The sequence below is a fragment of the Lemur catta genome, chromosome 3 (genome assembly GCF_020740605.2).
Source record: "Lemur catta isolate mLemCat1 chromosome 3, mLemCat1.pri, whole genome shotgun sequence".
NCBI lineage: Eukaryota > Metazoa > Chordata > Mammalia > Primates > Lemuridae > Lemur > Lemur catta.
In genome coordinates, this window is record NC_059130.1 from 53,629,123 (window position 1) to 53,648,964 (window position 19,842).

The following is a 19,842-nucleotide window of genomic DNA, read 5'->3' on the forward strand; positions in this document are numbered from 1 at the left end:
AATTTGGAAAACCTACAGGGCATGTTAAGTATAATTTCTCTATATGGCCCTAATGCTGTTACTTTTGATCCAATACTTTTCAAAATGGAAAGACTGCAATTTGTTTCACTGTATACATAGAAATCCGTCAAAACATGATTATTTCCAGGGCTCAGAGAACAAGGAAGCACTTAGAGATTCGTATAGAAAAGAAAATGAAGTGGAATTTTTTGGCCAGTTAGAATTTATACTCTATCATGCCCAGGTATACCTAAAAAGGGAGGCTTTTCCTTTGATAAGGAGCCAGAAAACAGTATAGAATCGAGAGGAAAAAAGATGACTTTGGCTGTTCTTGTAAGTAAAAATTTGTGTCAAGTCCCAAAAGTTAACTGATGGCCCAGTTTGACAGGACAGAGTCACACTTGTAAAGAAGTGTTTAATTTTGTTGTGAATTCTGGTTAAATAACTATATTGATATGATTGTGTGGTTTAGAAAAATAAAAATCTTCCTAGGATGGCCTCTCCTTGTCATCAATGGGACTCTTGTCAGCCTTTGCTGGCCCTTACACATTATGGAACATAAAAGCAGAGGTCATCTGATCAAACAACAGCTCACTGGACAGTGATTCTCAATCCAGTTGCAGATTGGGATCACCTGAGATTAAAAACAAACAAACAAACAAAGGTTCTATGCCTAGGTCCCAGTCCCATTACAGGCTAATTAATTGAGAATGTCTGAAGATGTGCCCTAAGAAAATACACTGGAAATACCAAAGTATTTTTTTAAAAGCGCCAAGATAATCTTACTGTTCAATGGGGTTGAGAATCACTGACTTAAGACTAAAGATTATCAACTCTCTTGGTGACTTATTTACTTCTTTCCTGCACTGGTTTCCACTTGCTTGCCAGAATTACCTGCGCTAGCCTCCTGGACCTTAGCTCTCATATTTGCACCTAGAATTTGCTAACCTTTTCTTCCTATTGACTTCTAAAACTTTAGATTCTAATTCCTTGCCTGGAGCAGTATGTTTTACAAAAACTGATACGGAGGACTGACAAAGTTTTGCCAACAATTAATTTTGCCATTTAGGGCAAACAATGAATTTTGCAAGTAACACCTATTCTCCCATTTCATAAAGGCCATTTTTATACCAAAGAAGTATAAAAGATATGAACACAGATTAAATGGTAGTTGTTTATATTGTATACATTTAGCTTCATGAAAAATTCATTTTATTTTTCTCATGTTGCTGCCTACCAGTAAAAACTATGATCAGTACATAACCTGCATTAAGGAATTGCTGACTCAAGACATCAACTGCCTCAACCTGCAGTAACAGCCAGACTCACTTTAATTGATAAATACCTACAGCCGCTTCCCATGGACAGCACTGTCTCATTGTTGCCCTCTGTCCCAAATGATGATAGGCAATGTGGTATACAAGAGCAGTTCTCAAACTTTTTCATCTCAGGATTCCTTTATACTCTTAAAATGAGAGATTTTACTTATGTGGATTATATCTGTCAATATTTATCAAAATACGATTAAAAGTGAGAAAATTTTAAAGCATTTATTAATTCACTTAATAATTAACCAATTACGTTAGTAACATTTTTAAATCAAAAAATTAGTGAGAAGAGTGGAATTATTTTATATTTTTGCAAATCTCTTCAATGTTTGTGTTTTTTTTTTTTTTTTTTTAAGAGACAGGGTCTCGCTCTGTCACCCAGGCTGGAGTACAGTGGCACAATCATAGCTCGCTGTAACCTTGACCTTTTGGGCTCAAACAATCCTCCCACCTCAGCCTCCTGAGTAGCTGGGACTACAGGTGCACACCACCACACCTGGCTTATTTTTCTTTATTTTTGGTAGAGACAGGTTCTCGCTATGTTGCCCAGGCTGTCTCAAATTCCTGGGCTCAAACAATCCTCCCACCTCAGTCTCCCACAGTGTTGGAATTACAGGTGTGAGCCACTGTGCCTGGCCTGTCTTAAAAGTATTCAGCTGGATTGAATATAGAAGTATTTTTCAGTTTTTTTCATTTAGAATGAATTTATAGAGGGTGAGTCATTACCTCAACAACTGGTTACCCCGATAGATTTTTCTTTTTTTTTTTGAAATTGGGTCCTGTTATGTTGCCCAGGTGGCCTTGAATTCCTGGGCTCAAACTATCCTTCCATCTCAGCCTCCCCAGTGGCTGGGACTACAGATGGGTGCATGCCTGCCTCCTCATGGATTTTGTTTTTTCCTTTTTATCAGGAAGAATCACATAGGTCCCTATGAATTTTTAATTATTTCACCATCCTGGGTGATCTGCTCAAAATAAATTTCAGCTTATCTACATTCCTCAAATTGTAGGAAATATAATCTCTACAGGTTTGTGGTCAGATGCATGTTGAGGAGAGTTGTAAATTACCATAATCAGTATTAACTAAACCTTATTCTTGCAATATTTCTGAAAGCCAAGTCAGTATAATCATGTTGCTCCACAGGGAAACATTCTCTAAAACATATCTCAGATCCATTCAGTTTCTCCATTCCTAGATGATCACCATTTCTAGTGTTTTAAAACTTAAATCTCATCACTCCATTACTTCAAGTTTTCCTATTTGCACTTAAAAAATCTAAATTTCTCACCATGGCCTACTAGGTACTACATAAACAGAATTCTGCCCCTCTCTCTAACCTTTTCTTCCTTTGCTCAGAATGCTGCACACCACCCTAGGCATCTCTCCTTTTTTTGAACTGGCCCAGCTCTTTCTTGTTTCAGGGTCTTTACACATACTGTAACTTCTGGCTGGAGGTCTCTCCTCACTACTCTTTGCTTAACACCTACTTAGCCTTTAGGTCTTACCTTATTACTTCCTCAGAGAAGTCCTTCCCTGAAAACCCATAGCCAATCTCCCTGCCACCCCTGAAACTAAACTGGATTTCTATTATTAGTTCCTCCTAACATCATAGTCTTTTCCTTCATAGCAGCTAACACAATTTGTAATTACATATTTATTTGTATTCATTATTTATTATTTCTCTTATACCAGCTAAGAACTGTGTTGATTCTGTTTAACACCATATCCTCAAGGCCTAACACAGGCCTAGATTATGTTATACTCAGTAAATAATTTTTAAAAGAATGAGTAAACTAAGACCAAGACCAATAAAAGATGAGTGAGTCCTGACAAAGTGAAAAATCATAGCTATATTTTTTAATCCCCTTCATAGACGACTCCTATTCTAGAAAACTTTTTTGACATGAGATAGTATCTTGTTGCTCAGGCTGGAGTGCAGTGCACCATCACAGCTCACTGCAACCTTGAACACCTGGGTTCAAGCAATCCTCCCATTTCAGCCTCCCCAGCAGCTGGGACTAAAGGTGTGTGCCATCATGCCTGGCTAATTTTTTAATGTTTTGTAGAGACAGAGTTTCACTACGTTGCCCAGACTGGTCTTGAACTCTCGGCCTCAAGCAAATCCTCCTACTTCAGTCTCCCAAAGTGCTGGGATGACAGGCGTCATCCAGCTTGCCTGGCTCAGGACAGCTTCTTGATAAAAATTTAGACTTAATGTAACAAAGAACAGAAAAGGTTTCTTGGAATAATAAAGAGAAACTTGGACCGTGAGTCTTTGGCATTGTCCAGAGAGAAAATAAAAGGAGAATATACCTCAAGAGGTGAAAAAGGAGTACCTTGTTATTTTGGGAATGTTTGTACCCACAGACACCTTTCTAGCCATACTCATAACCTCCACTAGCAGTTAGTGTAAGACTGTCTGGTTTGGTTTTCTTAAAGCCTGGAGTAGAAGGGTGTAACAGTCTATGTCAGAATTTATAGTGGTGCTTCCCAGATCTTCCCTTTTCTTCTCATAATTTTTCTCTAAAAAAAGTAACCATGATTGTTTTAAAATTGGTTCAAATAATATGTGATAGAGAAATGAATGCAGTTGTTCAAGTAGTTTTCATACCTTTTAGAAGCATCTTCTTGTTTCAAAGCACTTGCCTGTTTAGTACCTACAATTAAAAAAAAATACAGTCATGTGCCACATAATCACATCTTCGTAAGCCATGGACTAGACATAGGTGGTCCTGTAAGATTATAATACTGTATTTTTACTGTACCTTTTCTATGTTTTGATATGTTTAGAAACACAAATACCATTGTGTTCCAATTGCCTACAGTATTCAGTGCAGTAACATGCTGTACAAGTTTCTAGCCTAGAAGCAATAGGCTATGCCATATAGCCTAAGTGTGTAGCAGGCTACACCATCTAGGTTTGTGTAAGTACATACTGTGATATTCACACAACGATGAAATCATCTAACGAAGCATTTCTCAGAAGCCCCCCCCCCCCTTAGGCCATTTATGACCATAGTAGGTCAAGTCTACACACACACACTAGGTACAGGTTGGATTCCTGCCCAAATAACAAACTGTACACCATCGTTTCTTCTTTTCTACACATTTATTTCCAATCCTGTATGTAAATTAAAAAGAAACAGTAAGGGAATTAAATTTGTTTTTGTTAATTGATTACGCTAAATTTTCTTGGTTAAAATGTATCTCTTTTGGGATTGAATTTTCTCATCCTATCACAGTTGCTTAGTTAATTAAGCACTCCTGAAAATCTGAGACCTGCATACTTTTAGAAGTCTCTCTCCATTCCCCAAATATTCGCTCCCGAGGGAAGAGGGGCGTCCCAGGCCTCGGAAAACCCGCACCAAAGCAGTCTGGAAGGAGGACCGGCTCTAGGTTCAAGGCCAACTGCACACACCCTGCTGACGCTGCACCGGTCCCTGGCCCAGCCTGGGACCCCAGCTCTGGGCACATAGCATCTCCTCTGCCCTTTCTCTCAGAGTCTGGGGAAAATCTTGTAACATCTGTGCAAAGGGACAGGGTCGAGCCGGGAGATCTTTCCCAGAAGGTGCGAGGACGGCGGTGGGGAAGCACTTTCTTGGCCTTCTCTACTCGAGGTCCCCTCTCGTGGGGCGGCTTATCGGGAGCGCCCTGCGCGCCTTGGTCTGGGCCCAGTCCTCAGGGTCCCAAAGTGGAAAAAGCCCTTTTCCTACCTGCGGCGTTTCGGGAGGAGCGGTGAGCACCAGCCCTGGGGCCGACAGAACGCGGCACGGCCCGGTCAGCCATGGGGACCCGCCGACAGGGCGCTGAGCCCCGCCCCGGCGTCTCTCCCGGAAGCTCCGCCTCCCCACGCGCAGCGCGGGGCGGGCCGTGGGCGGGGCCGGGAGAGCGGCCTGCGCGGCCGGAGGCGGTGGCGGCCGAGGAGGCTCCGGGTCTGGCTGGTAAGCGGGCTAGTCGGGGGTAGCGGAGAGGTCTGGGGCGGCTGCGGGGCGCGGTTGGCCGGGGCCGTGGAGGACTCGGTGCCACAGGCAGACCAGGCCCCGCCGAGTGGTGGGGCCCAAACGCCTAGGCGAGCAGGAATCGGGAGAAATGGCTCCCTGGATGCCGTCCGCACGCGCGCTGGGGTGTTATCCCCCCTCGAACGTGCTGCCTGGAGGACCTGGCTGCCCCGTGTACCCGCTGGGGGCCTGGGGCCGAGCCTTCCGGAGGGGAATAAAGCTGGTCTGCAGGTGCGGGTTGGCGCCCTCCCCCGGAGGGCCGCGGATTGCCTTGTCTGCGTGTGATACAGTCGCTGACTTGATTGATTCCTTTGGGGATTGCAACGCCTAGAGAGAAATAAGGTGGAGGGCATCTGAGTCTTCACCTCCTTTGGATGACTTAGTTTTGTTTTGCAACCTAATTTTTGTTAAGTGGGACATTAAAAAATAAAAAATCCCCTAATGATTAGAATTTTGATTTCAAGTCCACTTTTTAGAAAATTTTTTCAGGAAAGAAATACTTTGTCTTTTTAAAGCTGTTTAGTTCCTATTTGCCTTGCCCCTTGGGAGGGCACTAGAGGGTTCCACCCCCACCCCCTCGCCCCACACCCTACCTTTAGGGTATTTTTCAAAACTATGCTCCTAGAAAACTTAAAAGATGAAATGGGGGCTGGAAAATACAATAGGGGCATTTTTTTAAAAAAAACTTTTTTAGCTTGACATACGTTCAGTAATAGCATTTCAGTTTTAAAACTATACTTTCTTTATTGTGTTTACTAATAATCTATCAGAATGAAACATAATTTATGAATGCTTAAGTGTAGCACCCCAGTTAACAGTGTTTTATGTTAGTATGTTTCAGCATCAAAACTAAGAAGAACAACTAGGAATGGCTGTGGAGGAGCTTCAATCCATAATAAAGAGATGTGTAAGTAATTTTTGTTTCTGTAAAATCAAATACCTTTCAAAATATGGGCCAGGCACAGATTATTTTTAATTATGTTTGTGGTCACTCATTCTTTTTTAATCCCTGCTTTTTTTGATTTGTAAATACCATGAGGGCAGGAAGGCAGATTGGATTATTTTGCCTGGTGACATACTTGTCTAACCTTTTTAATTTTAATACTGATGTTTTTTGTAGATTTCTTTGGTACTTTGGATTTCAGGATCATTCATTAAAGTATTTATTAATACTTTAATCTTAATTTTCATACCTGTATTTATGTGTAATTTATCTAGAATTTAAACAGATTTCCTTTTTTCAGAGATATAAAATCAAGAAGTTATTGTATTGAATTTTTATTTGCATACATGTTTGTTTTGTTTTTTCCAGCAAATCTTAGGAGAGCAAGACTTTAAAGAAGAAGATTTTGGCCTATTTCAGTTAGCTGGCCAAAGATGCATAGAAGAAGGGCACATAGACCGGCTATTAGAAGTTATTCAAAATGAGAAGAATAAGGTAAGTACTTTTTTAGTCTTGGGAAGAGAACAATCACATAATGCTATTATTCATCAGTTCATTTATCAAACATTTAAGAATTAACTTGAATTTTCACAGTAGGAAACTGTGGAAAACAAAAAAGGAATTAGGAATATTCATGTACTTGAAGGTGCTTATATTCTGGTGAAAGAGATAAACATGTAAACAACTAACGATAAGGAGGCAGAATAAATGAAAGAACTGCTGTAGTTGAAGTAAAGGGCTTTAGAAGGAACAGGATTACTTCTGGTTTAGGGGATCACAAAGTGGCATTTGAGTCGCTAATTTACTTTGTGAAATATAAGTATTAACATCAGGCAGGCTAGATAATCATTTTTGGTGATTAGCCTGTTCTCCTTTAGCAGCCAAATGTGTATGGAAAACCAAATTTTAAGTACAATATTTTTTGTGCATAAAATCAGAATGGGGAGAACTGGATGTTCTTACTAATCATTATAATCCACTTGTAATAGTCTGAGTAATCATTCTCCACAATGGGAAAGGATCTTGTTTGTGGATCAGGAACATCTTATTCCAGGGACACAGTGTTGCCAGATTTTGTTTTTGGACTACCCTTCTTATGAGTATAAAGAAGACCATTTTCTTTCTAGGATCATGCTCTTTTTTCATTTATAGTGATATTTATTTATGTAGACATTTTCTCTGTTGTTATCACAATATAGTTATGCTGGCCTCTTTTTCTATCCATGGCACCTTGATTACATTTGAGGGATTCCTAAAACTTTCTAATCATACATTGTTATAGAATCTCTTAGTAGTTCAAATGGCTTATCCCTTTTTATGTTTTATTAGAAAAGTTAGAATATTTAATTTTGTTTTTGATATGTGTTTTTCATAACTTTGTAGCCCAAACTACAGTAAATTTCATGTTTTTTTTTTTTTTAACTCTTCTTGATTTTTTCCAATTGCATTCTCAGAGGGTAACCTTTGAGAATACTTATCTTTTAGGTAATAATAATAAAATTAATAATAACTAATACTTTTTGAGTGTTTACTATATGCCAGATGCTGTTTTCAGTGCTTTACGTCTATTATTTAGCCTTGCTAGAATCCCATTAGATAGGTACTACTATTAAATTCATTTTATAGATAAGGAAACAATCACTGAAAGGTTAAAAACTTGCCCCAAATTAACTTGGCTTTTATATGACATTCAGGATTCAGACCTGTGTAGCCTGGTTTCAGAGCTCTTAACCACTCTGCTCTACCTTTGGTTAGCATGTGTAGCACTTGCAAGGAGGTTATAGGGTGGAATAGAGGGGACTGATTGAGTGAGTTAGAGAGGGTGAAGTGTCAAAGATGACTGGGTTTCTATCTAGCCTCTGAAAGAATAATATATGATATCTGAACAGAAAAAGGCAACCTAAGTAGAGAGAAAGTTTACTAAAGAAAGACAAGCGAGTTGTCCATTAGCAATTTTGAGTTTAAGATGCTGTAGGCAATTGGAAAGTAAGGTTTTTAGCTCCACGGAGATGTAGGAAATTAAGGTGCAGATTTGTGCACGACTATTAAAGATTAGGTAATTGAAGCGTTGAGGGGAAAAAAAGAATTTGCTTGGGTTCACATAAAAGGGGGAGAAGAGAAGAGGCCCAGGATCCACTCTTGAGAAATTTAAGGGACAGACAGAGAGGAAGAGGCCTGCCAAGGAGATGAGGGTCAGCACTGTATCAGTGAGGCTGAAGGAGGAGGGAAGTATATCCAGATTGTTCTTCAGGGATTCCATACCTGAATGTTTTATTTTTAGCATGCTTCTAAGTAGCTAATGAGATAGATTTAAGCATAGTGAGGCTTAGTCTTAATAGCTTGCGAATCACCTTTATAACATGTGGTTGGGTAAATGTAAAGGTTCAGATATAGGTAAGACAATGTTTAAAACGACTACAATTTAATTTTCTTGCCAGGTGACACTGTCAAGATTGATTAAGATTTATTATTCTGCTTTGTGAGAGAGAGATAGACCATATTCACATAACTTTTATTACAGTATATTGTTAAAATTGTTCTATTTTCTTACTTGTTATTGTTAATCTTTTAATTTATAAATTAAACTTTATCATAGATATGAGTTTATAAAAAAAAGCATAATGTAAATAGGGTTCATTACTATTTGTGGTTTCAGGCACTCACTGGGGGTCTTGCAATGTATCCCCTACAGATGGGAGGGACTGCATCTGTAGAGTACATTGTACTCTACCTTTATTATCTTATAAGACTAGGGTTAGGATGGGGTATTAAATATGTCATTTTGTCTTCCTAGATCTGCTTTTTAAGAGTGAGCCTAGATTGTAAACTCCAGGAGAATAGAGAATTGATCTGATGTGTTCCTTGCTTTATTTCTAGCACCTAGAATATTATGTAGCATATGCTTGGTAAATACTGATGATTTGAAGTACAAAGCCAGAGAAGTGGAGTATATTGTTGATAATTTCAAACATCTGTGGTTTTAATAGTGAATGTGAATTATTAATTATAAAGATAAACTTTTACTTGTGTGGTAAGCATTCTGAAATATCTTTGAAAATAGAAGCAACTTGTACGTAGGAGAGAAAATTAATGAAGTTGCATCTGCTCCTTTTATATAAATTACAATGGTTATAATAAAATTACAATGGTTATAATATATTTAGAGAGTCTCCAAGGAACTTTAAAAGTGCATAAGCATTGGCTAGATTTCTTTAGGAATCAGGGGAGCAGAATTCTCTATGGAAGTTAAGTACTTGCTAATATTAAGCAAATTAACTCTGTTGTTGGAAAGAGAGGAAATATTTAAATTCTGGGAAAGATCACCTTACCTGATAAAGAGTAAAGACCCTTTTGCCTTTCATCATTGAAAGTATTAAAAACTATTTTAAAATGTTGATATCTGTTAGCAGCCAACCCTAGGAAGTCCCTGTGAAATGTCATAGGCCTCATTTACCTCATCTTTCCTATTTCAGAGAAAATTCTAAGCACCTCCAAGTTAGGAAAGCACATTGTGGGAGTCCTATAGGTGGCAGTGTTTGCTTTACTCTGAAAATGTTTTTCTAGGTCATCATCAAGAATATGGGCTGGAATCTTGTTGGTCCTGTTGTTCGATGTCTTTTAAGGAATGATAAAGAAGGTGATGAGAGAAAAGTTTATTTTTTGATGCTTGATTTATTGGTACAGGTAAGTTAAAAAATCTGGGTTTTCTTTGGCATAACAAACAGCAGTATTTTATAATTCCCTTTAATGTTTACTGTTTGGTAAGAAAGCTTTTAGTTTATGAAATACAGGCAGAAGGGAATTCTTTGGAGAAAAGACCTAATCTTATTGATTAGATGGGCAGTTCCATTTCGGCATTTCCCAAATTTTGTGGATATAAGAATTATCTAACCTCATATCAGACCCAGTGATTCAGAATCTCCAGGGAGAGACCTGGGAAGTTGTATTTTAACAAGTAGCCTTATTGTATAGATGTGTAATTCAAGATTTAAAGAGGTAATTCAAGGCCACACCGATCTTTTGGCGACATTGGAAGTAGAGTAAAATCTCATTGCTCTTTACTCTGTGATATGTTCCCTAAAAGAAAATGAGAAACCTAGAATGGAAGTGATCACAATGGAATTAGGAATAAGGAGTAAAACACAGATCTGTTGTGGCTGACTACCTAAGAAAGAGACCTTTGGTAAAAGGTTATTGGAGTTAAAAGTCAGTAGATGATGGCTAAGAAAAATTCTGTGGAAAAGGACTTTATAAGAAACTACTTGGATCAGTGCAAATATATGCAAATATATACTTTCTTAACTAGAGGGCATCAACCAGATATGAATTATTGACTATGAAGGCTTTTATAGGCAAGTTAGTTGATAAAATATGGCCAGTCAGAAAGCAATGCAAAGTTTTATCTATTCAGGAAGTATAAGAGACTCTGGAGTAGTCTAAGTACCCTTACAGTATGAGTTTGAAAGGTCCCACCTGCTAGAAGCCCTGGGGTTCTATCAAGGCAGCCTTCAGAGTAGACAGGTGTTGCTCAGATGAAACTTTAGGTTTGGTGATCAGGCATCTCCCTTTCCATACTTCTCTAATTTTTCCTTTAGCCAAGAATTTAAGTCTCTGAAATGTAGTTGCCCATTTAAAGACCCTTTGACTTGCTCCTTTTTAGTTTTACAGTGATTTGACCATCACAGATTCTGTGTTTGGCTAGTGCATATTTTTTTTTAATAATTGTATGAGGCATTTTGCTGTTAAGCAAAAATAATTATATTTTTTCAGTATATGCCTTCTTAAAAATAGTAATCATGTGGCTTTAAATACAACTTGTATTAAACAGGTTCAATTGTGAATATTTTTATAGTTATGTAATCCAAAGGAATTATTGTTGGGTTTGCTTGAACTGATTGAAGAGCCCTCTGGAAAACAGATCTCCCAAATTATCCTTCTTTTACTTCAGCCATTACAAACAGGTAATGAACATGTTGATATCAAAGTATTTCTTGTTTTATCTATGTGTACCTTAATGTTTCCTTCAAATGTCAACACTATACCAAAATAACATTTACAGCTAGTGTGTGAGTACTCTGCTTAAACTAATAATAACAATGCCGGTTTGAATCCTACTGCTCATAGAAAGATGATAGTACCTGGCATAGAGTGGGTACCCAATAAATATTCTGTTGAATGTCATACTATTTTTCATGTTTGTTGTAAGCTATAGCTTTTTGCCTAACCTTCCTACCTTCAGCTTAAATCTACAATTTTCCGAGTGGTAGTCCTGTATCTTGGTAAACAAGAGTGTCAGGTAGGGCATTGCTTAGCCTCTTTATTGGGGGGTTGGGTTAGGCTTAGCAGAGGTATTACTGAAGAGTGAAACTATGACGTGTGGAATGACAAGGCTCCATAAATGAAGTATTGGCAATAATACTGGAAAACAAGTATAATAACTATTGGTAAGTGATGGGTCTTGGCAGCCAAGGGAGACAGTATTTGTCCATGGGAAGAAGCTATTTTTCATTTTAGGAAGTACTTATATCTTGGAGTCTGATAGAGGGACCCAAAATCAGAAATTAGAGTAAATTTGTTTTGTTTTTGAGACAGGGTCTCACTCTGTTGCCCAGGCTAGAGTGCAGCGGCATCATCATACCTCACTGCAACTTCAAACTCCTGGGCTCAAGTGGTCCTCCTGTCGCAGCCTCCTGAACAGCTGGGATTACAGGCATGCACCACCATGCCTGGCTAACTTTTTAAAATTTCTTGTAAAGACCAGGTTTCACTTTGTTGTTTAGGCTGGTCTCAAATCCCTGGCCTCAAACAATCCTCCCGCCTTGGCCTCCCAATGTGCTAGGATTATAGCTGTGAGCCACTGTGCCCAGCAAAATTTGTTTTAAATATGAATGCCCACCAGCTTTGTACCACTTGTTAATATTCAGTCTTCTAGGAAAAAAAAAAACTAATAATACTACCTACCTCCCATTTGTACAGTGCTTTATAGTTTACAAGACACTTTCATATTTTGTGCTTATAACAGCCAAAAAAATATGGAAAGAATGTGTTTCTGTCTTAAGTATGTAGCCTGTTATAAACACAACTAAATGGTATTTTATAGCATCTGTTGTAAGATGCCCTATTATTTTGTACATATCTAAGAAGGAAAAAACACTGCAATTAAGCTATGGTATGTCATCCTGATGATTTCCCTCCCTGTATAAATGAGGGAGGGAAGTGCCTTATAATTCTACATTTACTGAACTTCTTGTCCCATGTTTAGCATACTTGATGAGGCTACCTCAAGTAACAACTTGATTTTTGTTTTAGTGATTCAGAAACTTCACAACAAGGCATATTCAGTTGGACTAGCATTGTCTACCCTTTGGAGTCAGCTATCTCTTCTTCCTGTTCCATATTCAAAAGAACAAATACAAACAGATGACTATGGGCTTTGTCAATGCTGCAAGGCCTTAATAGAGTTCACCAAACCTTTTGTGGAAGAAGTCATTGATGACAAAGAAAACTCACTGGAAGATGAAAATGAAAAGTTAAAGGATGAATTACTGAAATTGTAAGTATATTTTTAAGAACGTCTTACAGTGGACTTAAGTAGTTGATAGTTCAGTTATTTTATGCTTCTTTGCCTTATTTTGCTTGCCATGTAAATATAAGTCTAGTTTCATAGTTTGAATTTTAGAAAAATATGGGGTTCAGCTAATATAGGCATTTAATTGAGGTATTGATATTTTTAAAAATTAGAAAACCTAAATTCATTCATTTAATTTGCTTTATATTCTGCTATATATTGCCTTTATTCGTCATAGTAAGTAAATAATGAAGGTGGAGGAAATAGATACATGTAGCTCAAGGAATCTGCTCTTTCTGTGGGGAAATTATGTTTTTACTCTCCCTTTGAAAGTAGTAGCAGGACCACCAGACAACTGAAGATCCAGCTTGACCACAAAAGCAATAGCAGAGTACCCACCCAGTAGCATTCACAATAGGAGTGCTGTAGACTAAACATGCACTGTTCAATATGGCTGTCAAGCACTTGACATATGGCCAATTTAAATTCACATGTGCTATAAGTATAAAATACCCCTTGGATTTTGAAGACTTGTAATTAAAAAAAAGTGAAATACCTCAAGAAGTTTTATATGGATAACATGTTGAAATGATAATATTTAAGATATATTGGTTAAGATAAATTACTAAAATTAATTTTTCCTGTTTCTTACTACTTTTTCACTTGACTACTAAAAGATCTTTATATGTGGGGCTTTATGGGATACTACTGGACTAGATTATTGAATTACATGGACCAATAATTTTTTAATGGGGGATACTAAAGCTATTGTTAGCTTTTTATTTTATCAGGTTAGAACATTTTAAAATTTTTTACCATTTATAAAACCTGCTATTTCATAAAAGAAATTTTAACTAAAGAAATAGGAAAGGCTTAGTTATAGAATAAAGTTTGGTTTCCTAAGTAAATATAGTGTTATGAAAAAATTACTATATCGTCCTGGTTTTTTTCTTGAACTAATGAAAACTACATCATGGAGAATCCAATGGAATGTTCCAGACAGAAGTGATTCTTACTATGTTGAGTCTAGCAGGGTGTTCTCATGTTTTCCCCATTACTAGTAAGAAGGATGTTACATCACCAGTTTTATAGACCATTGAGTTATTGGTGCTTGTCTTAGTCTGATTGTGCTGCTATAATAATGCCTATCTGAGATGAGTGATTTATAATGAACAGAAATACATTGGTTCACAGCTTTGGAGGCTGGGAAATACGCGGTCAAGGTGCTAGCATTTGGCAAGGGCCTTCTTGCTGCAGAAGGTGGAAAGGCAAAGAGGAAAAAGGGGGCTGAATTTGCCCTTTTATAATGGCGTTAATCCCACACATGAAGGCAGAACTCTCCTGACCTAATCACCTCTCAAAGGTTCCACCTCTTAAAACTGTTACGGTGTCAGTTAAATTTCAACATGTGTTTTGGAGGGGACAGATATTCAAATATTCAGACATTCAAATAACAGCAGTGCTTATGTTAGTTTTCAAGTAAAATTAACCTAGATATGAAGAACTAGGCATTTTATACTTGGGAAGTGTTGATTTCATAATTACTTACTTCCTATGCCTTAGTTGTTTCAAAAGCTTGAAATGCCCTTTGATGATGGCACAATTCCTTGAACAATTTGAAGAAGCTGGAAATGATCCTTTAAGGTATTTTGCATCTGAAATAATAGTAAGTATAGCCAATTTAATCTGCTATAAATCTATAATCTAAAATGTTATCCTGCTATATTCTCATGTATAGCACATTGTGTGTAAATTGATACATTTATTAAAAGAGCAATATGTATTTTTTGTAGAACACAGATAAGCAAAAAAGAAAATAAAACATTATCCAAAGACAAATATTGTTAACGTCTTCCAGACTTTTTTCTGTGCATATATTCGTAAGTAAGAAAATATATACATATAAATTTTCCAAAGATTATACATGTACTCTTTTGTAGTCTATTTAACAGTATATTATGAATATTTTTCCATTGGCTTAATGTTATTCCATGGTATGGATGTAGCATAATGTATTTAACCTGTGCCATATAGTTCAACATTTAGATTGTTTCCAATTTTTCATTATTATAGAACAACTCCAACTTCTCTTTTTTTTAACTGTTAAGACTATGATATTATAAATATCCTTGTAACTAAATCTTTGCATTCTTCTTTAATCATTTCCTTAAAATTCCTAGAAGTGGGATTTCGGTGCCCAGAAAATCCTCATTTTTAAGTCCCATGATAAACAGTTTAAAAATAGGTCCATAAATAAGTAAATTTTATTTTTAAAACATTTGGCTTTATGCATAAAGAGAATTTTAAAATGTGCTGGGATTCTGTATTAGGGAAATATTCTGAAATATTAAAAATGTACTTGAAGATGATGCTCATGAATTTTAAAAGAGAGCAGTCTGTGTGACTGGGTGGTTTTCTTCAGCCATGTTCAGCTGCACCAGTGCAGGTGCAGTGTAGGAGGAAAGTTAGATTTAATTAGGTTTGGGTTTTTTTGTTTTTGTTTTTGAGACAGAGTCTCTTTTCATCGCCCTGGGTAGAGTGCAGTGGTGTCATCATAGCTCACTACAACCTCAAATTCCTTGGCTCAAATGATCCTCCTGCCTCAGCCTCCCGAATACCTGGGACTGCAGGCTCATGCCACTGCGCCTGGCTAATTTTTTCTATTTTTGGTAGAGATGGGGTCTTGCTCTTGTTCAGGCTGGTAGGTTGGGGTTTTGAGAACTGGATAAGTTAGTTCTACAAAAGGATTCTGCATGTATGCAAGGGAGTGACTTTAATGGTAGACATGGAATTTAAGCTGGGTAAGGAGGAAAGTTAAGACATACTAAATGTGAGAGATTGTGAAAAGATGATGAGATCACTAGGTTGTAGATCCTGTTGTGGATGACACATTGTTAAGAGTTAGGTTACTAGGAGGAGTAAGCTAAAAAAAAATAGGAGGTGAGAGAATAGGATGCTTGAAATTAGTATTATGGAAAGGTTACAGTTACTTATAACAATGTCTGGGGTATGACCATGGGAGTGGGTATTCGAAAAGAGAGGGTAGAGGCCAAGATCATTGGACTAGAGAAAATGAAGTACCGGAGATTTCAGGGTATTAAAAGATCTTTGTACATTTAAATCAAACAGAATTATGATATTGGAAAGCCAATTAATGGAGTGACCTTGGAGTCTAATGATCACAACAAGGAGAGGTAGAGGTGGTAAAATCACAAAACGAGTTTCAAACCGAGGGATTTTAGAGAGGAAGGGAGAGAATAGTCTAGAAGCAGCAAGGAGAACAAGTATTATACTTCCAGGCTCAGTGATACATAATGGGTATGGATGAAAAAAAATAACATCCCTTTGAGAAGGTTACAGAGAAAACATTTGTTTTCAGAGGAGAACCAAATTTCATTTAGAGCCAAAGAGGTAAGAGACCATTTAGAGAAAAACGGATTTTGCTGACAACTCTTGAGTTCTAGAGGCCATGGTTGAAGAGTTTCTGAAGTTTGAGGAGGAAGGAAAAGGGGTCAGAAGAGGAGCTCCAGAACTTTATGGGAACTAAATTCTGAGGATGAGAGGTGACTTGGTGACTGATACCAATAGGGATTCATTCTTTAATAAGGTTAATGCTGATAGTCAAGATAATGAAGAGGCTGTGAGACGAAGAGGAAGGAGAGGTGAAGGATCTTCCCAGGAGTACACAAAAATCTCCTCTATGTTGCCAATGCTAGAGTATGGTGTAATCTCCTGGGTATACTATAAACACTACCATATAGGGTATGTGTACTCTATTTTGAGAAGAAGGCTATAAATATGGGAAACTATAAATAATTTCTGATGATACAGGAAAAATCAAACTCAGTTTCTCCTGCTATACTTTCACAACAAGCTTCTGACACCAGATGTGTGGGGGTTTTTCCCTGCACATCAAGCAGTCAGTTCTGCAGCGGACAACAGGTAGGTGTCTTCTAATTCAATTCCAACACTGTCTACCTGGAGATGGCATCAGATCCCACAGGTTGAGGGCTCAGTCCAAGACTGCCCTCGACTTCCACTGCCAGTCGTAAGCCCCAGGTTGTTTTACTCATGCTCTGACTGACTGGGTTTGATTAATTTGCTAGAGTGGCCCACAGAACTCAGGAAAACACATTTAATGGTTTATTATAAAGGATGTTTCAAAGGATATAGATGAAGAGATACATGGGGCTAGGTATGGGGGAAAGAGGACAGAGCTTCCATGCCCTCTCCGGGCTTGCTGCTCTCCAGGAACCTCCATGTGTTCAGCTATCCAGAAGCTCTCTGAACTCAGTCCTTTTGGATTTTTTTTTTTTTTAAACAGAGACAGGGTCTCACTCTGTCACTTAGGCTGGAGTACAGTGGCATAATCATAGCTTACTGCAGCCTTGAATGCCTGGGCTCAAGCAATTCTGCCTCACCCTCCCAAGTAGCTAGGACTCTAGGTGCATACCACCATGCCCAGCTAATTTTTAAATTTTTTTGTAGAGACGGTATCTTGCTATGTTGCCCAGAATGGTCTTAAACTCTTGGTCTCAAGTGATCATCTTGCCTCATTTTCCCAAAGTGCTGGGATTACAGGTTTGTGCCACTGTACCCAGCCCCTTTTGGATTTTTGTAGTTTATTTTTGTTTTTACTTCATTGTAGAGGCATGATTGATTGCTTCATTGACCATTGGTCATCAACTTAACCTTGAGCATCTCTCCCTTCCCCGGAGGTTGAGGTGTGGGACTGAAAGTTTCAACCCTCATCTGATCACATGGTCGACTCCCCTGGCAGCCAGCCCCAATTGTGAGGCTGTCTAGGAGACCTAGCCATCAGTCGGCTCAACAGCATACAGAAAGATTGTTTTGGAGATTACAAGGATTTTAGGAGGGTATGCCAGGAAATGGGGACAAGGAGCAAGTAAATGTTTCATAGTGTCACAGATGTTAAACCTGGGAGTGATGTAATCAAACTGTATTTTGGATTTATCACTTTAAAGGAAGATGAATTTAACTGGGATAAAATCGGGAGTAGGGAGACTTGTTAAGTGTCCCTGACAGTTAAGTGAGAAATTATGGGAACCTGAGTATGGATGTAGTCATAAAGATGAAGACAGGGCAGTTCTGAGAACCCTATAATAGGTAAAACAGGCAAAATTTGGTCATTGATTGGGTTTAGAATAAAACATGGATGAGTTCTTTTTTTTTTTTTTCTTCTTGGGTAACTGGGCAGAGGAAGGTGCCAATAATTGAGATAGAGTAACAGAGCAAGGAGCATGGAGTCTGTACTTTTAAAAAATGTATTATGGAAATTTAAAAACATTCAGAAAAGTAGAAAGAACAATATAACACACTACCATGTACCCATCACCCACCTTCAATAATTATTGACATTTTGCCACTCTTCTTTCATCTGTCCTCCTCCTTTTCTTGCTCTAGTATGTTATAGCATAATCCTAGACATATTTCATCCATAGGTGTTTAAGTATGCTTCCTAATGATAAGGACTTTAAAAAAATAATCACAATGCTATTATGACACTTAAGAATATTAACAATTTCTTAATGTATGTCTAATAACCAGAGAGAGCAGGTTTTTAAGGAGAAATTTTTGAGTCAGAATGGATGAGATCACCTAAAAAGGTAGAGCAGTGTGAGAAGAGAATAGGGCTCAGGACTGAACCCTGAGAGTATTAGTACTTAAGATGAGCCCACCAAAGAGACCAAGAAAGAAAAGTCAAAGAGGTGGTAGAAATATCACAGAAACTGGTATAGTAGAGTTTCAGGAAGAAAGAAGTGACCAGTACTGCTAGATGTAGCAGAAAAAGCCATGAGGTAAGAGTTGAAAAGCATCCATTGGATTTAGGAAGAAAGATGGTATTGAGAGTCTTAGCAAGAACAGTTTTGCATGTAGTGTTGGAGACAAAAATCAGAGTGGAATGTGGTAGCCACGCCTGTAGTCCTAGCTAATCAGGAGGTTGAGGCAGGAAGATAACATGAGCTCAGGAGTTCGAGGTTACAGTGAGCTGTGATTATGCCACTGCATTTCACCCTGGGCAATAGAGCAAGACTCTCTAAAAAAAAAAATCCGAGTGAGTGAGTGAAAGAATGAATGAAAAATGAGAAAAAAGAGATGACTAGCATAAGCTATTCTTTATAAGAGTTTGGATGAGAGAAGGAGAGGTAATAGCTAGAAGACGTGGGCTAAGGGTAGGAAGGTAATGGGGGAGATGGGGAGGCTTGAGCATATCTACAGGTTAATGGAGTATAAGCCATTAGAGGGGAAAACACAAGTATTTATGGGATAACTGAAATAATGTGGCTTAAGAGCAGATGGCTGAACATAGGATCAAGAATGTGAAAGGACTTCTGGAGAGGAAGAGGTAAGAATGGATATTGAGGAAAGAATGCATGTTGAAAAATTTGTAGCAGGAATGGAATATTATAATTGAGGGGAATCAAACCCATTAGCCTCAGATTTCTAGGTGAAGGAAAGATGCTCTCTTAAGAATGAAGAGGTAGAGGTCAGGGGTGATGGCTTACACCAATAATCCCAGCACTTTGGAAGGCTGAGGGATGAGGGTTCACTTGAGCCTAGGAGTTCAAGACCAGCCTGGGCAACATAGTGAGAGTCATCTCTACAAAAAAATTTTCTAAAAAACGAGCCAGGCATGGTGGCACATGCCTGTGGTTCCAGCTACTTAGGAAGGTGAGGCAGGAGGATCATTTGAGATTTGGAGTTTGAGGCTGCAGTGAGCTATGATCATGCCATTGGACTCTAGCCTGGGTGACAGTGAGATCCTGTCTCTTAAAATAATAATAATAATAATGAGGAGAAACTGGTAAAGGTTTGGAACACTGAGAGGAAAGGAAAGAGATGATAGAAGACCATGAAAGTATTAGTCAGTAGTGCTGAGCTTTCAACTGTGGTAGGAGATTACAACCATCGTGATAACAGTCTGTATTTTTGAGTGATTTTCTCCAGCCGTACTCAGCTGCCTGGATGTAGAAGTAGAGAAG

General features: G+C 38.1%; 2 protein-coding genes across 2 annotated transcripts in view; one reads left to right on the forward strand and one right to left on the reverse strand.

Moving 5' to 3' along the window:
* Positions 1-5,157, reverse strand: part of RPAP2 (RNA polymerase II associated protein 2) — an 80,956-nt gene extending 75,799 nt beyond the window's left edge. Inside the window, exons 1-2 of the mRNA XM_045547535.1 lie at positions 5,043-5,157; positions 3,941-3,986 (exon numbers count right to left, since the gene is read on the reverse strand). Of these exons, the coding sequence (XP_045403491.1) occupies positions 3,941-3,986; positions 5,043-5,115 (119 nt within the window). The 5' untranslated portion in view covers positions 5,116-5,157. The remainder of the gene's footprint in view (positions 1-3,940; positions 3,987-5,042) is intronic.
* A 54-nt stretch (positions 5,158-5,211) lies between these two features.
* Positions 5,212-19,842, forward strand: part of GLMN (glomulin, FKBP associated protein) — a 37,343-nt gene continuing 22,712 nt past the window's right edge. Inside the window, exons 1-7 of the mRNA XM_045547536.1 lie at positions 5,212-5,270; positions 6,159-6,234; positions 6,640-6,765; positions 9,835-9,954; positions 11,123-11,231; positions 12,580-12,823; positions 14,402-14,504. Of these exons, the coding sequence (XP_045403492.1) occupies positions 6,196-6,234; positions 6,640-6,765; positions 9,835-9,954; positions 11,123-11,231; positions 12,580-12,823; positions 14,402-14,504 (741 nt within the window). The 5' untranslated portion in view covers positions 5,212-5,270; positions 6,159-6,195. The remainder of the gene's footprint in view (positions 5,271-6,158; positions 6,235-6,639; positions 6,766-9,834; positions 9,955-11,122; positions 11,232-12,579; positions 12,824-14,401; positions 14,505-19,842) is intronic.